At 47.8% G+C, this 18939-nt stretch overlaps 1 protein-coding gene across 5 annotated transcripts in view; it reads right to left on the minus strand.

Annotated features, from left to right (window-relative positions):
* The window catches only part of LOC308618179 (kalirin), a 467155-nt gene extending 449617 nt beyond the window's left edge, over nt 1–17538 (minus strand). For all 5 annotated transcript variants that reach the window (XM_081235674.1, XM_081235672.1, XM_081235671.1 and 2 more), the window contains exon 1: nt 17078–17538. In XM_081235674.1, the coding sequence (XP_081091800.1) occupies nt 17078–17150 (73 nt within the window). In that variant the 5' untranslated portion in view covers nt 17151–17538. The remainder of the gene's footprint in view (nt 1–17077) is intronic.
* Between the last annotated feature and the right edge of the window lie 1401 nt (nt 17539–18939).

Below are 18939 nucleotides of genomic sequence, written 5' to 3' on the forward strand. Positions count from 1 at the left end.
CTGACACCCAGCCCCCCGCTCTTTCCACTTGAACCCAACCAGCTGGCACCATCATTTGCCTGCTTCTTTGGTTTTTTTCTGTACTTTCCTGGCCCTCCTGTTTTGCCAGTCTCCCAGTTTCTGCCACCTTCACAGGAAACAGAGTTCTCATTTTCCCTGGTCAAATGAGAAACACTGCTCATAGCTACTAGAGCTACTTGAGTCCCAGAGCCCTGGAGTGAGAACAGTATGTAAAACACAGAAGTCTTCCTGGGTCAAAGAAGTGGAAGAGGACTTCCCTGGTGGCGCAGTGGTTAAGAATCCACCTGCCAATGCAGGGGACACGGGTTCGAGCCCTGGTCCGGGAAGATCCCACATGCCTTGGAGCAACTAAGCCCATGCGCCACAACTACTGAGCTCGCGTGCCACAACTACTGAAGCATGTGCGCCTAGAGCCCATGTTCCACAACAAGAGAAGCCACCGCAATGAGAAGCCTGCACACGGCAATGAAGAGCAGCCCCCGTTCACCACAACTAGAGAAAGCCCACGTGCAGCAATGAAGACACAACGCAGCCAAAAATAAATAAATTTCTTTTTAAAAGAAGTGGAAGAATTTTGGTTAAAAATAACAGCAAATAAACAGCTCCACCACAAAAGAAGCAGAGCAATAGCCCTAAGCTGGACTTCATTTTTCTATTTTTTTATTATCTATTTCAATTGATCTTATTTAACACATCCTTTCTATAGAATACATGTTCGTGAAAACCTAGGCTGATGTTAAAGGAATTAGCTTTATTTGGAAAAAGCAAAACTGACTAGAACTGGTCATTTTAGGAGGCTGAAGAGACTCGGAAAGCAGATCCTAGCAAGGTAAGAGGGAACCCAGACCCATTAGAGGCCCCTAACTCAAACATTAGTCATATTCACCAGACAGAAACGCAGGCATCAGCAGTGCAGCTCTGTAAGTAATCCATCACCACCCATCGCCCTCCTAAAGCTGGGAGCTCCTTGAAGACAGAGACTGCACCATGCTCCCCTCTGGACCACAGTGCATGGGATGTAAGAAGTGCTCACCAAATGCTTGCTGGAAGAATTGACAATGGCGCGCTCTCGCATGCTTACATGCACATAAACGCATACATGTATGGAGACAGAATCCCAGTGAAGGCAGTCTTAGAAGCCCCATTTCTAAACCTTTTTTCCCCAAAATTATTGTTTTAACTAGGGTAACACTGTTTAAAAATACAATGTATTTTTCTCTCTTGCATGTCCTTACATACATTTAACCTCCCCCTTACTCTGTCAGAAGCATCTACTTGCCTCAGGGAAGATCAGGATAGTTTTAGTAGCAGGCAGAGAGAAAGCATCCATGTTCAGCTGTTGACAGCCTGGACAGGAATTTTTTTAGTGTGCAGCTTGAATTCTCGACACATTCTTGAGGTGTAGGAATCAACACATCAAGCTCCAAAATGGGTGTACTTGACCACAGAGATCATTCTAAACCAAAGGTAAAGAATACTCAACATGCCACATTAGGGAGATCCTTGCTACAAGAGAAGGAGAAGAAGCTTTCTCCCTCAAGCATCAGGAGAATGTGGCAAAAATTCAGTCTAGGAGATGGGACACCAGGGTCCCAGCTTCCTCCTATCTACCACCTCAAGGCCCAACCAGGGTTTGGGGTGAAGGGGGCAGCTTTAGAATATAATATCTCAATAGGTGTGAAGGCACCTGAGAACCCTAAGGCCACTCCTGAGGACGCTGCAGGCCTCTAGGTCAACAGCTGCCATTCAGTCCCATGCCCTGATCCACACGGTGTGGAGGTGACGGGGTGAAAACACAGCACTGGCCAAGTGGGTATCTAGTTAGGCAAGCCAGGTGTAGAGGTTCTGTCTTTTCATAGTTGGCACTGAGTAAGCTGGGGATCTATATCTTTCTTCATCCCCTGATGATGGTACTCAGAGATGCTTAGAGAGCCACGGACTAGGCAGAGGCCTGGGGTCAGGACTAGGAGGCTGCCATGTGCAGGAACTTTGACCCCATAGGCAAATAGTCAAGACATGAATGTTAGTGCTGGGTATCAGCACAATACCCCAGAAAGCAAGACACCAGTACAGGGATCAGATCAGACCAGACCAGCCCCCATGAAGCAAAGATCAGGGGAATCCAACCATCATGCCATGGCTCCAAGCACCCCTCTCCCCCTGCCCCCGCCACTATCACCACAAGTTCACAGGTGCACCTCTACACACCGAGACCCAGAGAAGTGGGAAAACAGAAGAAAATCGCAGTAAATGAGAAATTTACCGGAAAGAAACAGTCATCCAAAAAGACCAATCAGGGGGGAGAAAAAACAAACACATGACATACTATAAACTAGCCAAGTTGGGGTGGAGGGAGATAGCTCCACATTAGAAAATTTTAAAAGCTACATTTTCTTTGCACGTCTGGGTGATAAAGAGTGTGCAACTGAGCTGCAGTGTCACCCATCAGAGAGAAACCCACAGCCATTCTGGGCAGTCAGATGAACCACCCTTCCACTCTCACACACGTCTCTTTTCCAAAAGCAAATGGAACGTATCATGAAACATTTCACTCCATCTCTAGTGCTACCAATTTCCTACCAGACATGAAAAAATGTACAGCCTCAAACGCGGTATGGCTGTCACTCCCAACCGAGCACCCTAGCTCAGCTTTCAACCACACTCAAAACTAAGGGAGACCCCAGAGAAAGGCAAAACAAAAACCCTTTTCACTGAGTCAGCAATTTTATTTGTCCAAAGAATTTTCCTTCTATTATCTCACTTTATCTCATACTACTCCTATGATGTATGTCAGGGCAAGTATGTTTACCTCTTTCTTCAGATGAGGAAAGACAGGTTCCATCTGTAAAAACAGACATCTTAACTGGTTTAGCCAAGTCACAGAGATAATTAGTGTGGGCAGAATTGGAAACCGAGGTCTCCCAAATCACATCGTTGAATTCTTCTAGCCAAACACAGACTATGGCTTTTTGCACACACAACCTAAAGCACTTCCATACCTGTGGTATTGGAATTAACTTTCACTCAAACCCACAAAACACATGCGGCTTTTTTTGGCTAATTGTGCCTGCAAATCTGGCTCCTAAGTCACTTAAAGGCATACAACAAAAAAAGCCAAGAATGGTCTCTACCATTTATTTAAATGTCATTAATAAAAGCATCTGTAAACATTGCACAGAAAATTAGCCTCCAGAGAACAGTACTGGCTGTTCTCCCTCCCTCCTGAGGATAAAAGCAGAAGAAACATCCTGATCCTACGGCTGTCTCACAGTCACCTTTGAAAATGATCAAATAATGGGTGACCCTTCTTGCTACTTTTTGGGCCAAATAATGTCCCAGAACAAACATTGGTCCTCAGAAAAGCTGGTTTATAAATGTCCATCATTAGGAGAATGGCTAAATAAAATGTGGCACATCCACACAACAGAATGTAACACAACTCTTCAAACAAATGAGGTGGAACATATGCAGACATGGAAAAATGTCCATGATTATAAAGTGATAAAAACAAATTGCAGAATAACAGGTATAGCATAATTCTCTTTTTTGTTAAAATATGAAAGAAAGCTATGCATTTGTATAAACACATATTTGTATATGTAACAAGTATATACGTCCATTGAATTTATCTTAACATCAGGGAAAAGGAGGGAAAAAGAGCATTCACTTTTAACCATAGATCCTGTACTTCCATTTTGTGTAACTATTTCTTACAACAGTAAGTATCAATGCCTTTACCCCTCCAGACAACCAACAAATCCTCTTTCTTCTTACGTTACCCCATGTAAAGGGTACTGGCTTATGAATGACTCACGTTGCTCAATAGATACGTGTATACTGATATAACATACATTTAAATTAACTGGGGAAAATGGTTTCATTTAGGAAAAAGTCTAAATGTCTAAATAAATGTTCTATGAAGTATAAGAAGATCAAATCTCTCTGAATGAAACATTATTTACCACTTACTTAAATTATCTTTTAGCTTATAGACAATAAACACATATTAAATGAATCAATGAATGAGTGAAATTCCCTTTCTGATTGACTTCCAATTAGCCATTTTTTCCTATACTAGTCTCCCCCTAACCCAACAAGAGCATAAACTCTTCAGGAACAAGGACCATTTGTTACCCACCTTTAGCAGCCCCCTTAGTATCTGGCATAATACTGGGCACATTGCAGACACTCAGTCAATATTGGTTAGTTGGTCCATTTGAATGTTTGAACTTCCCTATGTGGATTTTTGCAAAAGGGTGCTTCTTTAGTTTTCCAGTGCTTATGGAATATTTGTAAACAAGCAATAAAAGGGATCCCCTCTAATTAATCCAGAATAAACAAGAGTTTTTCGCTATATTTCACAGTAAATATTGATTTCACAGGTCTTTTTGTTTGAGATACAACTGCCTGTCCACACACACACAAAAAAGATTCATTTCCTTAACATAATGTTTAATTATAAAACTCCCAATGACCTACACACCAATAAATAGCTCTCTAAAAAAAAAAAAGTCAAGGCAACAAATACTAATCAAGCAAGTATCTGCAAGGCACAAAATTGAGTGTTGAGAAGAAGACAGACAATTCCAAAGCAAAAGGTACAGCCTACTTGGGGAAACCAGACATGACCATTTTCCAAGGTAGGGCTTCCAAAATGTCTTGGAGCCATCAATGTTGAGTAAAGTTCTGGTAAGAGACTAGTGTCCAAACAAGTCTGATGCACACCTCACCTCCACCTTGGACCTCTCATCCAAGTCACCAAATAAGGACTCAAGAATCCTCTGTTTTCACCTCTACTCCAGAGGCTGCAGGGCTGAACAAGATGCAGAAGTCTGAACACCTAGCCCACTCTGAACTCAACTAGACAGATCAGTCTTTAATGCAATTCTCACTCATTCTCCAGAGAATGGATCCAATCCGTCTCCTCTCTTTGCAGGATCTCAGCACCCCTCAGTCCTTCAGATGACCTTGGTTCCCAATCCCAGAGAAGACTGAGGTCAGTTTTCTTAATGAGCTTAATAAGGGCTCTACCATCTGACCTGTACACGTGACCTGAAAACCACCTGGTCTTTTCCCATAGCCACAGATGAAGAAGTACCCCTCCATCCCAGAGATAACCTCTTTGCCTGGGAATTCTCATCCTTTGCTGAGTTTTGAAGAAGCTGGTGCCCATTCTGGTACCCCACCCCCACACATACCACCTTCTATCACCTTCAGTGTCTACCACTACCTCCTCCCATGATTTTTTCAAACAATCAAAGATTTTTCTCTCTCTTTAAAAAACAAAACAAAACTTCACTGGACCTAATAACCTTTAAAAAATTTTATTGAAGTATAATTTGCATGCATAAAATTGCACATAAGTCTACAACTCACTGAAAGTGCACAAACAGATCTCACCTATCATCAAGAAACAAAAGAGTGCCAGTACTCCCAAAATACCCCTTCAATTACCATCGTATTAGTCTCCTTACTTTTATCACTAAACCTCTTCAACAGTGGTCTATTTTCGTTTTCATCACCTCCTCATCTGTTTCAGCATAAGCATCCCCTCTTCAGTGAATCCTCGCCACACGCATGCAGGTGAGGTTGTTGATCTTTCATTATGTTCTCAATGTACAGCATGCAATCCTTTGTTTGTGTGTCAGGCAACCCCACCAGACTGTTACTCTCCATGTGGGAAAGATGATTTCTAACTTGCTGGTGTAGCCCCAGTGCCTGGCACTTATTAGGTTCACAGCTGGTGTTTGATACTTGAATGAATGAATGCAAGCATGAATGAAGAGATCCACTCACTTAAATCTAGTGTTCGCTGAAATTGATCAGTCTTTGTCCAGTTCTCATCAAAAGTAATCATGATATTTAGCTGTCAAAACTCAATGGCTAGGACCATGAAGAACGACTAAAAAATTATACTGTTCCAATAGTTGGTTAAGCATTCTCTTTATATCCAAGTATTTGAGGCTGTTATGTGCCAGTGGACTGGGATACAGAGAAGAGACAACATCTTGCACCCACCCTACAAATTAAAGCTGTGACATCACTCCCAATGGCACTCTGTCCTTCCATGGCCACAGACCCAACATGGAGTCCTGCCAATCTTTTCCCCTAACTGCTCCTAGAGATACTCCTCCCTCTCTCCACAATCTCCTTTCCAGGAGAATAAGAAGTCAGAGACAGGAAACCCCCAGGAGCCCCAGACCCCTCCCCCAGTCCCCTTTTGTCACATCCAATTAACCATCTGCCAGTCTCCTGGGTCTCCCTCTAGGCCCACTGTCCAGCTGCCAACTGAACACTGTGTTTCCCCACCCCCATTCCCCATAGATGCCCATTGTCCCCAGGCTGCAGGGTAAGAGTGTAAAAGGCAAGGGGTGTAGGCACATTCCCAGACCCTGTCTGCCATACCCTGGAATAACTGTAACTGCAAGCTTAAAAATCACATCCCTACCTAACTATGCACAAGTAAGGGAGGAAGGGAGGAAAGAAGGAAGGAAGCAAGGGAAGGAGGAAGGGAGGGAGGAAAGATGGAGAGGGTATCGCAGGGGAGGGGAGTGGAGAGGAGGAAGCAAGCTACTGAAGCATAATTTTCATGATTTGGAAAATCTAACTAGTAATATGATTATATATATATAATATAGTTTCACTAGTAATATTATATATAGTCATATTCTATTACTAGTAATATAATCCCATTTCTATTACTATTTACAATATGAATATAACTATCACAATCTATAACTACCAAATCAAGTGATCCTGATAGGTAAGATTTTTTTTTACCCATTTTACTCACGAGGAAACTGAAGCTCAGAGAGGCTGTACCTTGCACAAGGTCACACAGCTAGTAAGTTCAAGTTCTAAGACTATGATTCTGAAACGGAGCCATACCTAAGGAAACTCCCACCTCCTCCTGTTCTCGGAAATATAAACCCAGTCCCCCACAGCCCACCTTTTGGTAACAGGAACCCCTGGATTCCTACTTCCATCCCCTAGAGGGCCATATAAGATGCCTCACTTGATGACAGTTCTTGGGTTTGCCCCTAAAATGAGAGCTGAAGGGAGTACTTTGGGGCCAAAGGAATGGGTGTGCTCATTGGCATCTTTCCTCTGGTGTGAAGGGTTCCTCTTCATGGAGAAAAATGGGAAAAAGGCTCCTCCATGACCCCTGGTCTGCTTCCTCTTTCTTCTAGAACCTCTAGAGGTATGTCCATCCGTCACAGAGACAGTACCCGATGGCCAGGCATGACCCCTCCTCAGGAGGCTGCCCCTACACCTTCTTGTCCGAGTCCTCCTCCTTCTGTCGTGTCCTCACTCACCCTCCACCCCACCCCCCACTTGCCTTTCTGACTCACACTCTGTAGGAAGTGATTCTGCGAACCCCTCTACAGTCTGAAGCAAATCCCACCTCAGCCTGCAAAAGGAAGCCACTAGCACTTCGAAAGGATTGCTGTTTTGGGACCTCCCAGCCTTGCTTTCTAGCTTCTCTGTCCAAGGGGCCTTCTAGAGCCACACCAACCCAGCTCACCCATTTCACAGCTGCCTTCAGCTTGAACTATCCGCCCCAAGCACAGGACCACAAGCCCCCGAGTCTCCAAGCCAGCTGATGCTCCCTGTGCTGGGGCTGTTGACCAAGCACATTGTGCCCTCAGCAGAGCTGTTGGCCAGCCTACTACTTTACTGAAGTCCGCCTTCCCCTCGTCTCCTCCTCTGGCCAAGGCTCACCCCCCAGCTACCTTGAGATCCACCCTTAGAGGCTCATCCAGGATCTACTTCCTTCAACTGCTCCTCTTTTCTAAATATTCATTCCCTTCCCCAAGCCTGCCTTCTCCCTCCTCCCCACCCGTAGGTATTCACAGATCTTCCCTACCTAAAAAAATCCTCCCCTCAACTCTGCTACCCATCTCCAGCTACCTTATTATTTTTAACTTTCCCTTCACAGCCAAACCTTTCCAAAGAATCATCTATATGCACTCCCACCACTTCCTCCCCACCTACTCACTCCCCATTTCCCTTGAAATTTGAATTCCACCTCCCATACACAAGTGAAACTTATTTCAAAGGTTACCAGTGATCTCCCAGTTTCCAGAACCCACAGGGTTTGCTCAGTCCCCCTCTCCCTCAACCCCTCTGCAGCATTAGACCCTATTGATGACCGGACTGTTTCCAAGCCCTGCTCTCCTGGTTCTCCTCCAGCCCTTCACTTGAGTCTACAGCTCTGTCCTTGGCCCTCTGCCCTTAAGTCTCTATATGCTTTTCATTTATTATCTCATCTATTCTGATAGCTCCAGCCACAACTTCTTACGGATATCTCCCAAATCTATATTTCAGTCTCTGGCCTCCCTCCAAAGCTCCAGACTCCCTCCGCTATCTGCCTACTGAATCAACACCTCCCTAAGCTATTTCACTGACACCTGAAAAGCAACACGTCCCAAAGTAAATTCCCAAATCCTGCCTCTCCTCCTGCCTCCCCACAGCTGCTCCTCTTCTTCCTTAACTCCTAATTTTCATTTAGGGTTGGAGTAATCTTTGAGTCCTGACTCTTCCTTAACACCTCTACATCCAAGTTACCAAGTCCTATAGACGCTACATCCACGACCTCCCTCGTATCCATCCCCTCCTCCCCATTTCCACTGTGCCATCTCAAGTTCAGGCCCTCCTAACCTATCCCAGTGGTCTCCCAATCCAACCCTGGCTAGCAGTTCCTCCCCCATTCCAACTGACCCTCTGTAGGGCTGCCAGATTTATCTTCCTCATCATGTCACCACCCCATTCAGAAACTTTTAGTGGCTCCTGAAAGCTAACTGCAGAAAGACCAAACTCCTTGGCCTGCCATTCAAAGCCCTTGATTATCTAGGAGTCCAATAAAGGTTTAATAAATGAAGCAGTCAATCAACTTGGTCCCTACCCCCTTCTGATTTTTATCTCCCATTGATCCTCCACCTGAATCCTCTAAGTCACACAAACTGGACCACTTACTGCCCCCAAATAGGCCATGGATGGTCGTGCCTTTTTCTAACACTGTTCCGATACCTTCCGTCTTCCCCATCCAAATCCTACCCATCCTTCAGGTCTCAGCTCGAGAAGCAGCTACTTCCTTGAGAACACAGTTCATTTGCCACTTTTCACTCTCCTTGTTTATCCCTCATATCTGTGTTTTCTAGCTAATAACCAGCTCCCTTCTAATAATGCCATGGGACAGAAGGGGAAGAGACGAAGCTAATTCTCCAACAGTTTCTTCTTTACTTCCCTGTATTAATTCCTCTGTTCTCCCAGCTAATTCCTTCTGTTCCCTCACTCCTCAGCAGACACGATTTCAAGCCGCTCTATTGATCCAACAGTCCTGTGGCTGCCAATCATTTCCTAGTTATTTTGCTGCCAGTCATTCACACTCAAAGGCGTGGCAGGAGGAGTCTGAACTGCACGAAGACAGAGAAGGAGCGGGAAGGGCCTGATTCATTGCACCCACCTGAGGCTCAGTGGAAGCAGGAACCCCATTCTCGCTGGGCTCCTCCAGATGGCATGGGGCCATGTGGGCCAGGGTCTGGGGAACTGGCATTTATATACTTTTGTGGAGGAGGAGAGAACAGGAGTGCCCTGATTTGTTGTAAGGAGGATGCCCCATCCAGTCACCTTGGGAAACCAAATTGAGAAGGACTGAAAAATGTCCCATGAAGGTCAGATTAAATAAAATAATACTTGTCAGAGGTGGTACTTAGAGTAATAGAATGTTTGATTTGGAAGGAACTATCTACACATATTTGGATAGAATTGTACAACTTATAAAGACCTTTCACACACGGTATCTTATTTGAGTCTCTCAACAGCCCTATAAGGAAACTGGGTGCTGGGGCGCACTATCCTCATCTTACACAGATGTTACTCACTTGCCCAAGTCATGCAGATAAGTAGAGAGCAAAGGGGAGGGTTCACCTCCTGCTCTCTTGCCTGACATTTTTGGCCTCTTTCACAGGCTTTTTCTCCCTTTCCCACCCCTTAAAATTCAAGTGCTCCCCGAGGTGGGTATTGTAATTATATTCATTTTCCTTCCTGATCTATATTCTTTCTTGCAATGATTTTATACACTCTCAGAGCACAGTATACATGGCTGCACTAGGAACTTGATAAATATTTGTCAAACAAATGATTAAATTAATGAATGAAAAAGAGCTGAGGCCCAGACCCTAGCCTTCTGATTCCACCCAGGCTCCTGCACACCATCGTGACGCCTCTCCAGTACCCCTGCCACCCCGTGTCAAAAACCCTGCACAGTACCCCTTCTGGAGATCCCCTCAGCCTCTGTGCCATCACATTCACTTAATAATAAAAACAACAGGAACGGCTAGTATTTCTTGTGCTCCTAATGTGGGTCAGAAACCACTAGATGCTTTTTACACATGTTTTTTCCTATTTAATCCTCTCAACCTGTGAAACAAGCACCCTTGGTCCCATTTTGCAGAAGACTGAGGATGACATAGGTTATATAATTTACCCAAGATTCTGCCCCTGGTTAGTGCTGAGCCTATCTGATCCAAAGCCCATGATCTTCTGGCTATAACCAGGGTTTCTCAGCCTCAGCACCACTGACATTTGGAGGCTGAAGAATTCTTGTCCTGTGCATTATAAGATGTTTAGCAGCACCCTAGACCTCTACCCACTAGATGCCAGTACAACCCCCTCCCTGAGTTGACAACCCCCAAAAATGTCTCCAGACATTGCCAAATGTTTCTTGGAGGACAAAACTGCCTCCCGTTGAGAACCACTAGACTATACCATGCTGCCCATCGCCAGAAGTAAACTACCAAGTTCCAGAACCGAAAAGAACTTGGAAAAGTAAAAGTGTTCATTCTCCAACGTCTAAAAAGGACCTCTAGTTCACCTGTTCTAGTGTTTTATTGACACCGACAGTCAGGAATATTTTTTGTCACTTCTCACCTAATTTCTTTCTGTAGCTTCAGTTTATTCCAACACCTCATCCATCCCCAAGGGATTATCAAATACAATTGGACAGAATGTGCCAATAATTGAGTTCTTGATGATTAGTGGCCCAAGGATAAAGCAAAGCCCCCCAAATATTATGGAGGTGTACCTAAATGTTGTTGATATGTTCCTAAATATATTAATGTAGTAATAGCCTTCCCTCTTCAGAACAACAAAGTCCTCTCAATACTCCATCAAAAGTTCTTGGGAGGGGCCTCCCTGGTGGCGCAGTGGTTGAGAGTCCGCCTGCCGATGCAGGGGATACGGGTTCGTGCCCCGGTCCGGGAGGATCCCATATGCCGCGGAGCGGCTGGGCCCGTGAGCCATGGCCGCTGGGCCTGCGCGTCCAGAGCCTGTGCTCCGCAACGGGAGAGGCCACAACAGTGAGAGGCCCGCATACCGCAAAAAGAAAAAAAAAAAAAAAAGTTCTTGGGAAATGGTGTGGCCAAAAGCCCAAATCATGATGGGTTTAAGTGGAGGAGTATCAAGAAGGAATGGTAAATATTGAATTGTGTCATGTTTACATTCTGAAGCATCAAACGCAACATCAAAAAGAAATGTTTTCTTTTGCTGCAAAAGAGAGCTCAGGAGGTAAAAGACTCTACCCCTTTTAGGGTGCCTGGCAATGCCCAGACAGGGTGATATTTACTCAAAAAACTGCACACCAACATAGGTTGTTATTCCAAGTCAGATCTGGACCTGACAATGACCAGTTCTCTGTCTAGGTGGGATGGGGTTTTTATGAGAGAAAAATCTAAAGACTTGTACACTGAATACCAATATATCACCACCTAAATTCAGCAACTGCTTATATTTTGCTGTGTTTGCTTTATCTATACAGGGGGGAGACAGCTTGTTTTGGTTTGGTTTTGGTGAATCACAAGCTTTTTAAAAGATCTTTTAAAGAACAAATCACTTCATTGTATGAAAAGGATAAAAACAATACAATACCTCTGATGAAGTGAGACAATGAGTATAGACAAGCGAGTGTTTAAGGAATTCAGAGGAGAGAGTTGGTTGGTCTTGTGAGCTATGAAAGCTTCCAGAAGAATGTGGTGTTAAAGTCTTGAAGAATAAGTTGCATTTGTAGAGTAGGGGCGAAGGGGTGGATGATTCAAAGGGAACATGAGTCAAAGTGCCCTTGGACGGTGAGAAGAGCAGGCTGGCTCTGAGGTGTGAAGGACAGACTTGACCCTGAAGGCACTAGAAAGTCACTGTAGGTTCATAAACCAGGTGTGACGAAAGTAGTTCAATCTCCTTTAGGAAGTGCAATCTGCCTGCAGATGCCAATTGGAGTGGGGGTGAGAGAGCAGAGTCCAAGGGCCAAGAATAAAGGCTAGTGAGTCCATGAGCACCATAATGGGTCTCCTGGCCTAGGGCAGAGGCCCTGAGGATGAACAGCATGGGCTCACTATGAAAGATAATAGAGTTTGTTAGAAGACTGAGATTCCTCAGAAACAATAGCAAGGTGCTAAATACCATGACTAGGAAAGGGAAGGTGTCACTTATAGGATTAAGGAAGACAAGAGGAGAAGCTAGTTTAGGGACTTGGAAAGACAGAGTTGAGTTTGAGGCTGACCAAGGTCCAAGTAACAGCAAACAGTCCAGTTAAAAATGTCTGGACTCACAATACCGAAGCTCAACAGAAAAAAGATATTTCCACAACAATCTCATTAAATTTATCCTCTGAATTTTCTTCCTTTGAGTCTTATAGAAGGAGGTTTCTCCTCTGCTCACCAAAGTCAAGATTTTACTTTCGCTAGGGAACCTCCACTTGTCTCACCTCTTCAGGTATCTAACTCAGAAATCAACCAAGCATCTTCAGTTCTTCCTGCCCACAATCTCTCTCCCTTCCACATCCAAACCTGTTCTGACTCTCTGACCAAAAAATGAAAACCCCTTTTCTTGGTACTAACATGCCATCTGACTAGCACCCAAACTCTTTTTCCTTTCACTGGTAAACTCTGCAAGTAATTGATTCCTACCCACCACCCCAAATCCCTACTCTGAATGCCTCTTCTAATACTGTGCTCCCAAGAGCTCATAGTGGCTTTCTTTTTTTCACATCCAGTGACACTTACCCGGCACTCCTCTTATTCAACCTGTCTGCAGCCTGTCATCACATCAGAACCCACGGTGACTCCCTGGGGTCTCCAGGATCAAGTCTCCTTTGCTGCCACTTCCTAAACAAGGGTTTCTCCTCCAAATTCTAACTTTAGCCCTCTCCTCTTCCCTCCACCCCCTCCCCCTGAGGGCTGATGCATTCACAGCTTCAGCTGCAGTGAGCCTTGATTCAGGAGGCTTCCAAGGCCACAATGCCAGCCCTAACCTCCCACCTGTGCTCCTGTCTGGAGTCCCATATCTCCCACAAACCAACTCCACCTGGATGCTCCTCAATCACCTCTAATTTTCCACATTCAAAGCTAACAGCATTATCTGCCCTGCAAAACCAGCTCCTGTCCTCAACCAGAGTGCTTCAGTCAGGACACTGTTGGTCCTCTATGCTTTTAACCCAGCTACTTCCATTATTCTCGAGGGCTTAATTTTCTTTCTCCCCTACAACTAGTTTGTCAACAAATACCCACATTTCTGCCTTGGACAATGTCTCTCAGAGTGGTCCCTGAGTCCCCGTCCTTTCTGCCACCAACCCAGACCAAGCCCCTCTCCCTCAGTTCCAGATCACTTTTGCATTTGGATCCTTTCTCTCTCTCTCCACTTCATCTATCATATGACCCCCAGATTAACCTTTCCAAATACCACTTTCTTCAGGACATGCCCTTGCTCAGGAACCTAAAGTGACTCCCTATCAGTCCTGAATCAGATCCAATCTCCTCTCTTGGGCTCCCAAGAGTCTCCCTATCTGGCCTTGCCCTACTTACCCCAACCCTGTTTCCCATTCCTCCCTACCCTACACCTTCTACCCAGTCTTCCCAGTATCCTCAATGTCAATGCCTCAACCTCCCCGAGCTTTTGCCCATGATTCTCTTCCCACCCTCCATCTCCCCTTCAAAGGCTACCCTCAGTTCCACTCCTCTGTAGTTCTGCCAACTTTTTATCTTAGAGCACCATAATGTTCAGCAAGTAATTAATCTCTAATTGAGCAGTAATTGTCAATCTTCTTTTAAAAGCTCTTGGAGGGTAGAAACCAATCTGAATATTTCTTTTGTATCCCATAGCACCCTGGACAGCAGAAGGGTCCTAGTAGAAGCTGAAAAGCCCTTGTTGGTTTTCTATTCCAATTGATTTCTATTCCCAGTTCTGAGTTCCCATATTTCCCCTCCTCTGCCTCATAACCATGATCAATAAAATTATTGTGACACACTTTCCCAGGCGTGGATCAGAGAATTCCCAGAAAGACAACACAGAATACACCAATCTATAAGAATAATGGTGGGGACAGGGGGTGTGCATGGGTGTTTCTTTCTGTCCGTGTACATGTATGGATGTAGGATTTGGGGAATGTCAAAAGAACTGAAATACCAAAATAATCAGAAGAGGACAAGTAAAGAACCAAAATGACAGAATAATTCAAAACATGCCTAATTAGAGGCACAGTATGCCAGGGTTTTGACAAAGCAATTGCCAGTCTGGTCTTTGTGTATGCAAAATTTTCCACCAGAAAGTAGGGGGTAACCCTGGCACTAGGGACTTTGAAAATGTGTTTGAAGCTTTTTCAATTGTTCAACTAAATAAATTTATAATCTGTCCAGCCTACCAGGTGTAGTGTTATGTTCCATAAACATGGGGACTCAGAAGGGAGACAGTTAAGAAATATGGCCTTTTCCAGGTTTAAGAATCCCCAGCAAAAGCCCAGGCTAGAGACTGGAAGGGGGTAAGATCAAGAAGCAGAGCACAGAGGACCACTCAGGGTGGGTGGTGGTCCTAGACCCTACCACGAACAGTCTGCACCCCCTCTTACAACTTGTTACAGGTCGTCAGTCATTTGCAGCCTTATGCGCTGAAGATTTCACCCTTCTCTGATTCAAAGTGCACATCAGACCTAGGCCCCCCTCAACAAGGCTGCCTGAGGAGGAAGAATATCCCCAACAGGATTCCATAGGAGACGGACTCAGTCTGCTATTTACTCTGTGATTTGAGCCAGGGCTAGACAATGTAAGCCCCATGTTGTGTTTTGAAAGGCCCTGGGAAAAGTAACACATTGGACCATTATAGGCCATTAACACCATTAACACTGTGTGAATTCATTTGTCAGAAATTAGCAAGCCTCCAGAAACTGAAATCTGCTCCAAGGGCCTGGGACAGAGAATAGACAGGATCTAGTGTTTGGATGGTAGAAAAGGGGAAGGAGGAGTGGATGCCAAAAGATAAAAGTGGGTCCAGAAAAGGAAGGTGGGAAAGCTCACACTTCAAGAGTTTTCCCCAGAGCTAAGAAAAGGCAGAGTTTTGTGCCAGATGGGAGGCAAAGGGTGGATGGTAGGGGTGTCAATGAAGACGTCCTGGTGAATGTTTCCAGGTAACACTTAGCCCCCAGAACCTCTCCCCTAGATAATAAACTAAGGTTATCAGGTCAGGCAGCTCTTTAGAATTCATGCTTTGGTTCCTGGGCTGTGTGAGTGTATGAATGTGTGTGTGTATGAGTGTGTGTGTGTGTGTGTGTGTGTAAGTGAGAGAGAGAGAGAGAGAGAGAGAGAGAGAGAAGGGGGGGATGGGGAAGGTGTATATTAGAATATACATCTGGGGAAAAGGAAGGAGGGAGGCGAGGCTGAGCCCTGAGAAGCAGGATAGGATAACAGAGGCTCCCTCTGCTTTCTCCAGGTCCTAGCATCAGCTCCTATCCTCCAGCTCTTTCCTCTTCAGACCAACTAGAAAATGAACATACGGGCTGACCAAGTCTTGACTTCTAAAGCCACAAGTCTCCTCAACAAAGCACCCCAACCCTTCCCTCAGATGACCTCCAGGGCAAGGCTATGAGGTTAGGAAACAGATGGGTGCACAGGGAATCTTCAAAGCCAACCTGCTCTTTGACCCCATCAGTTCACGTCCTCCTACCCAATTTACAGAACGAGGGGAGATGACCAGGGTCCCCATAACTTACTGGACTCTTTGGGAAAAAGATTCCAGACCACATGGTTCCAGACATGGAAGATGGGGAGCTCTACCTACAGGGTTGGTGGAAGCCACAGGTAAAGAGGAGATGGAGAAACCCTGGTCATCAGAGAAACAGGGCCACAGGTGGTGGTAGATGAGGGTGGTCGGTTCTGCTCTGGGAAAGGGGCTGTGTAGCCAAGGAACATGAGGAGCTATAGACCTGGGGGCTGGGAGGTGGCAGGGGCCGAAAACAGCCGTCAAGGCAGATCTGGGGGGTGGGGTGGTGCTCTACATACCACAGGCAAGCAAAGATTCAGTGGGTGTGTATGAGGGGGACGCTAACTCACACTTCCAGGAATGAGTGATTCTTGTGAAAAGCTCATCCTTTTCCAGAACTGGAGAAGAGGAGGACAAGAAGGAGGTCCCAGGCGCCCACCGTCCTCCCTGCCGGGTCTGCCTCTCAAGTCTGAGACTCTGGCTCCCCACACGCACCAGGCACTACAGTCCTCGGTCCGCCCCGCTCCCGACTGTCAGTCTGCAGCCTGCGCGACTCCCGGTCCCCACTGTCCCTCTTTGCACATCGGGGCCGAGGGCCGCCGGCCGGAGAAGGGGTGCCGGCCCAGGGCGGCGGGAGCCGGGCTGACGGGCGCTGGGGGGAAGGGGGAGCCGAGGGAGGGGCGGGGGACGCCGGTAGCCGGAGCGGCGCACTGCAAAGTGATCCAACATCGCCCCATCCCCGCGCTCCAGGAGAAGGCGGCCCGAGGGGACCGCCTCTCGCCTCCCCAACACAGACTCCCGCAAGTGGGGTGAACGCCGAGGGGCGCAGAGCTCCCAGCCCCCACCCCTCCCCAAAATGCAACCCGCATTGCCATAACAACAAGAATCTCGGCCACTCCAGCCCCGGCGACGAGGGGGACTGCCCCCCAACACACACACCCCAGTAACAGCCCTCCTTCCCCAAACTTGTCCAAGACGCCGCATCCAGGGCAGCAGCCTCCCTCCCCAACCCCCCGCGCCCTGCCCAGCTTACCTGTCCGGAAAAAGGCGTCCACGTCCGAGTCAGCGGCTCCTCCTTCCTCCGCTGCCCCCTCCGGGGGGTTCATGACTGGGGGAGGGCGTCCGCGGGCAGCCGGGGGCCGGCGAAGCCCGGGGCCGACGGCTGCTCGGCGCCCTGTGGGCGGAGGGCGCGGGGCGCAGCGGCCGCGGCCGCAGACCCGGAGGACACCGGGCTTCAAGGGCGGGCGGCCGGCCGGGACGGCAGGGCTAGGACAGAGGACGCCGAGGCTCCCTCAGGCAGAGGCGCGCGGCGGGCTGGGGGCGCCTGCTGCCGGCTCCCCCATGGTCCCCCTTCCCCGGGGGCGCTGGCCGCCTGCTGTCTGGCCGGGGCCGGGGTACAAAATGCCTGGGCGCCCGCTCTCCCTCAGCAGCGGCAGCTGGCTCTCCTTCTCGCCCGTCTGCCTGTCTCTATTGTTCAGCCCTGCTAGTCTCTCCTCTTTATTTTTCCTCCTCCCTCCCACCCTCCCTGTCTCTCTACCTCCTCCCTCCCTCGCTCGACCGCCCGCTCGCTCTCAGCCTCCCTCCCTCGCTCGCTCTCTGGCTCCCCCTCTGGCTCCCTCCGCCGCCGCCGCCGCAGCCGCCTCACAACTCCTCCCCCGGCTCCCGCTCCTCCGTCCCAGCCAACAATGATCCGGGCAACGCCGAGCTCAACTAAAGCTCCGGCCCGGGCCGGGGGCTCGCCGCGGCCCCCCGGCGGCGCGGACGCCTCCCTCCCCCGCCTCCCCGCGCCGGCCTCTCCGGGAGCCAAGCCCGGGCCCCGAGCTATTGTTCGCTGCTGTGCTAGGCCGGCTTCCTGAGCCCCGCAGGAAAAGCGCCGGCGAAGGAGGCTGCCGGGGAGGGGGCGGGGCCGCCGGGCGAGTCCCGGGCCAGCGGGCGCACGCCGGGCTCGCCGTGGGGGCTCTGGCGCCCCAGCCCTGTGCGCTCACCCTCGCCTCTCGCGCGGCCTGGGCTCCGGGCCCGGAGGCCGCCTCCTCCACCCCACCCCGTTCCCAGGTGTGAGAGGGCCCGCCCCCCCAAGCTGCGTGTCCCCCAAGCTGGGCCGATCCGTCCCTAGAGGCTGGACTTTTCCCCTCTCCTTCCCGACAGGCTCTCTCCAGTCTCCTTCACCTCCTGAGCCTTTCGCATTTTCCTCACCAACTCTCCTTAGTTCCTTTCTTTTTTAGCTTTTCTCTTCCTTTTTCCCCTTTTCAGCGCCCCTTTAAACATCTCTGCCTGTCGCTGTGACTCTTTGTCCAGTTCATTCCTATTGCGATGTGTCCCTATCTTTCCCTCTGTGACTCTCTTGTCTCTCATTTGTCTCTGTCCTGCCTCGGTACTTGGCCCCTATCGCAGCGCTCCTCTTGGACAGCTGTCAAAACTCCTTAATCCCCCGGGCCTTCTCTGTTTTGTTCTTCTCCCTCTTGTGAATGGAGAGATCCAGTTGGCCAGGAGAAAGGAGGTGTTACAGCAAGCTGAATTTCAATTAAAGTGGGGAGTGGGGCTGGGGAGGAATGGGGAAGACCTCAAAAAAGAAAGCAGATGCTGTATGGGGTAATTAATGCAGTGGTTGCATTGTGCCAATTGGTTTTTTAAGCAACAATTAAACAATCATTAGCCAGTATTCTGTTTATAGTCCTAGTGACTGCGAAGCTTACAAACCAGAGGCTCTTTAAACCTCAGTACTTAATGTGGTGTGTTGGGGGCTGTAGCTGCTGCCTCATCCAGCCAGATGGAGAGGCTGTGGCCTGACCTCGTGTGTTAAAACACACCTCACAGGAAAACCAGGTCCTAGTGTAAAATTGATGGCCTGCTACCCACCAGCCAGAATCTCCTGGATCTATCTTCACTGACCACCTA

This window comes from Mesoplodon bidens (genome assembly GCF_964165515.1).
Source record: "Mesoplodon bidens genome assembly, chromosome: 5".
NCBI classification, from domain to species: Eukaryota; Metazoa; Chordata; class Mammalia; order Artiodactyla; family Ziphiidae; genus Mesoplodon; species Mesoplodon bidens.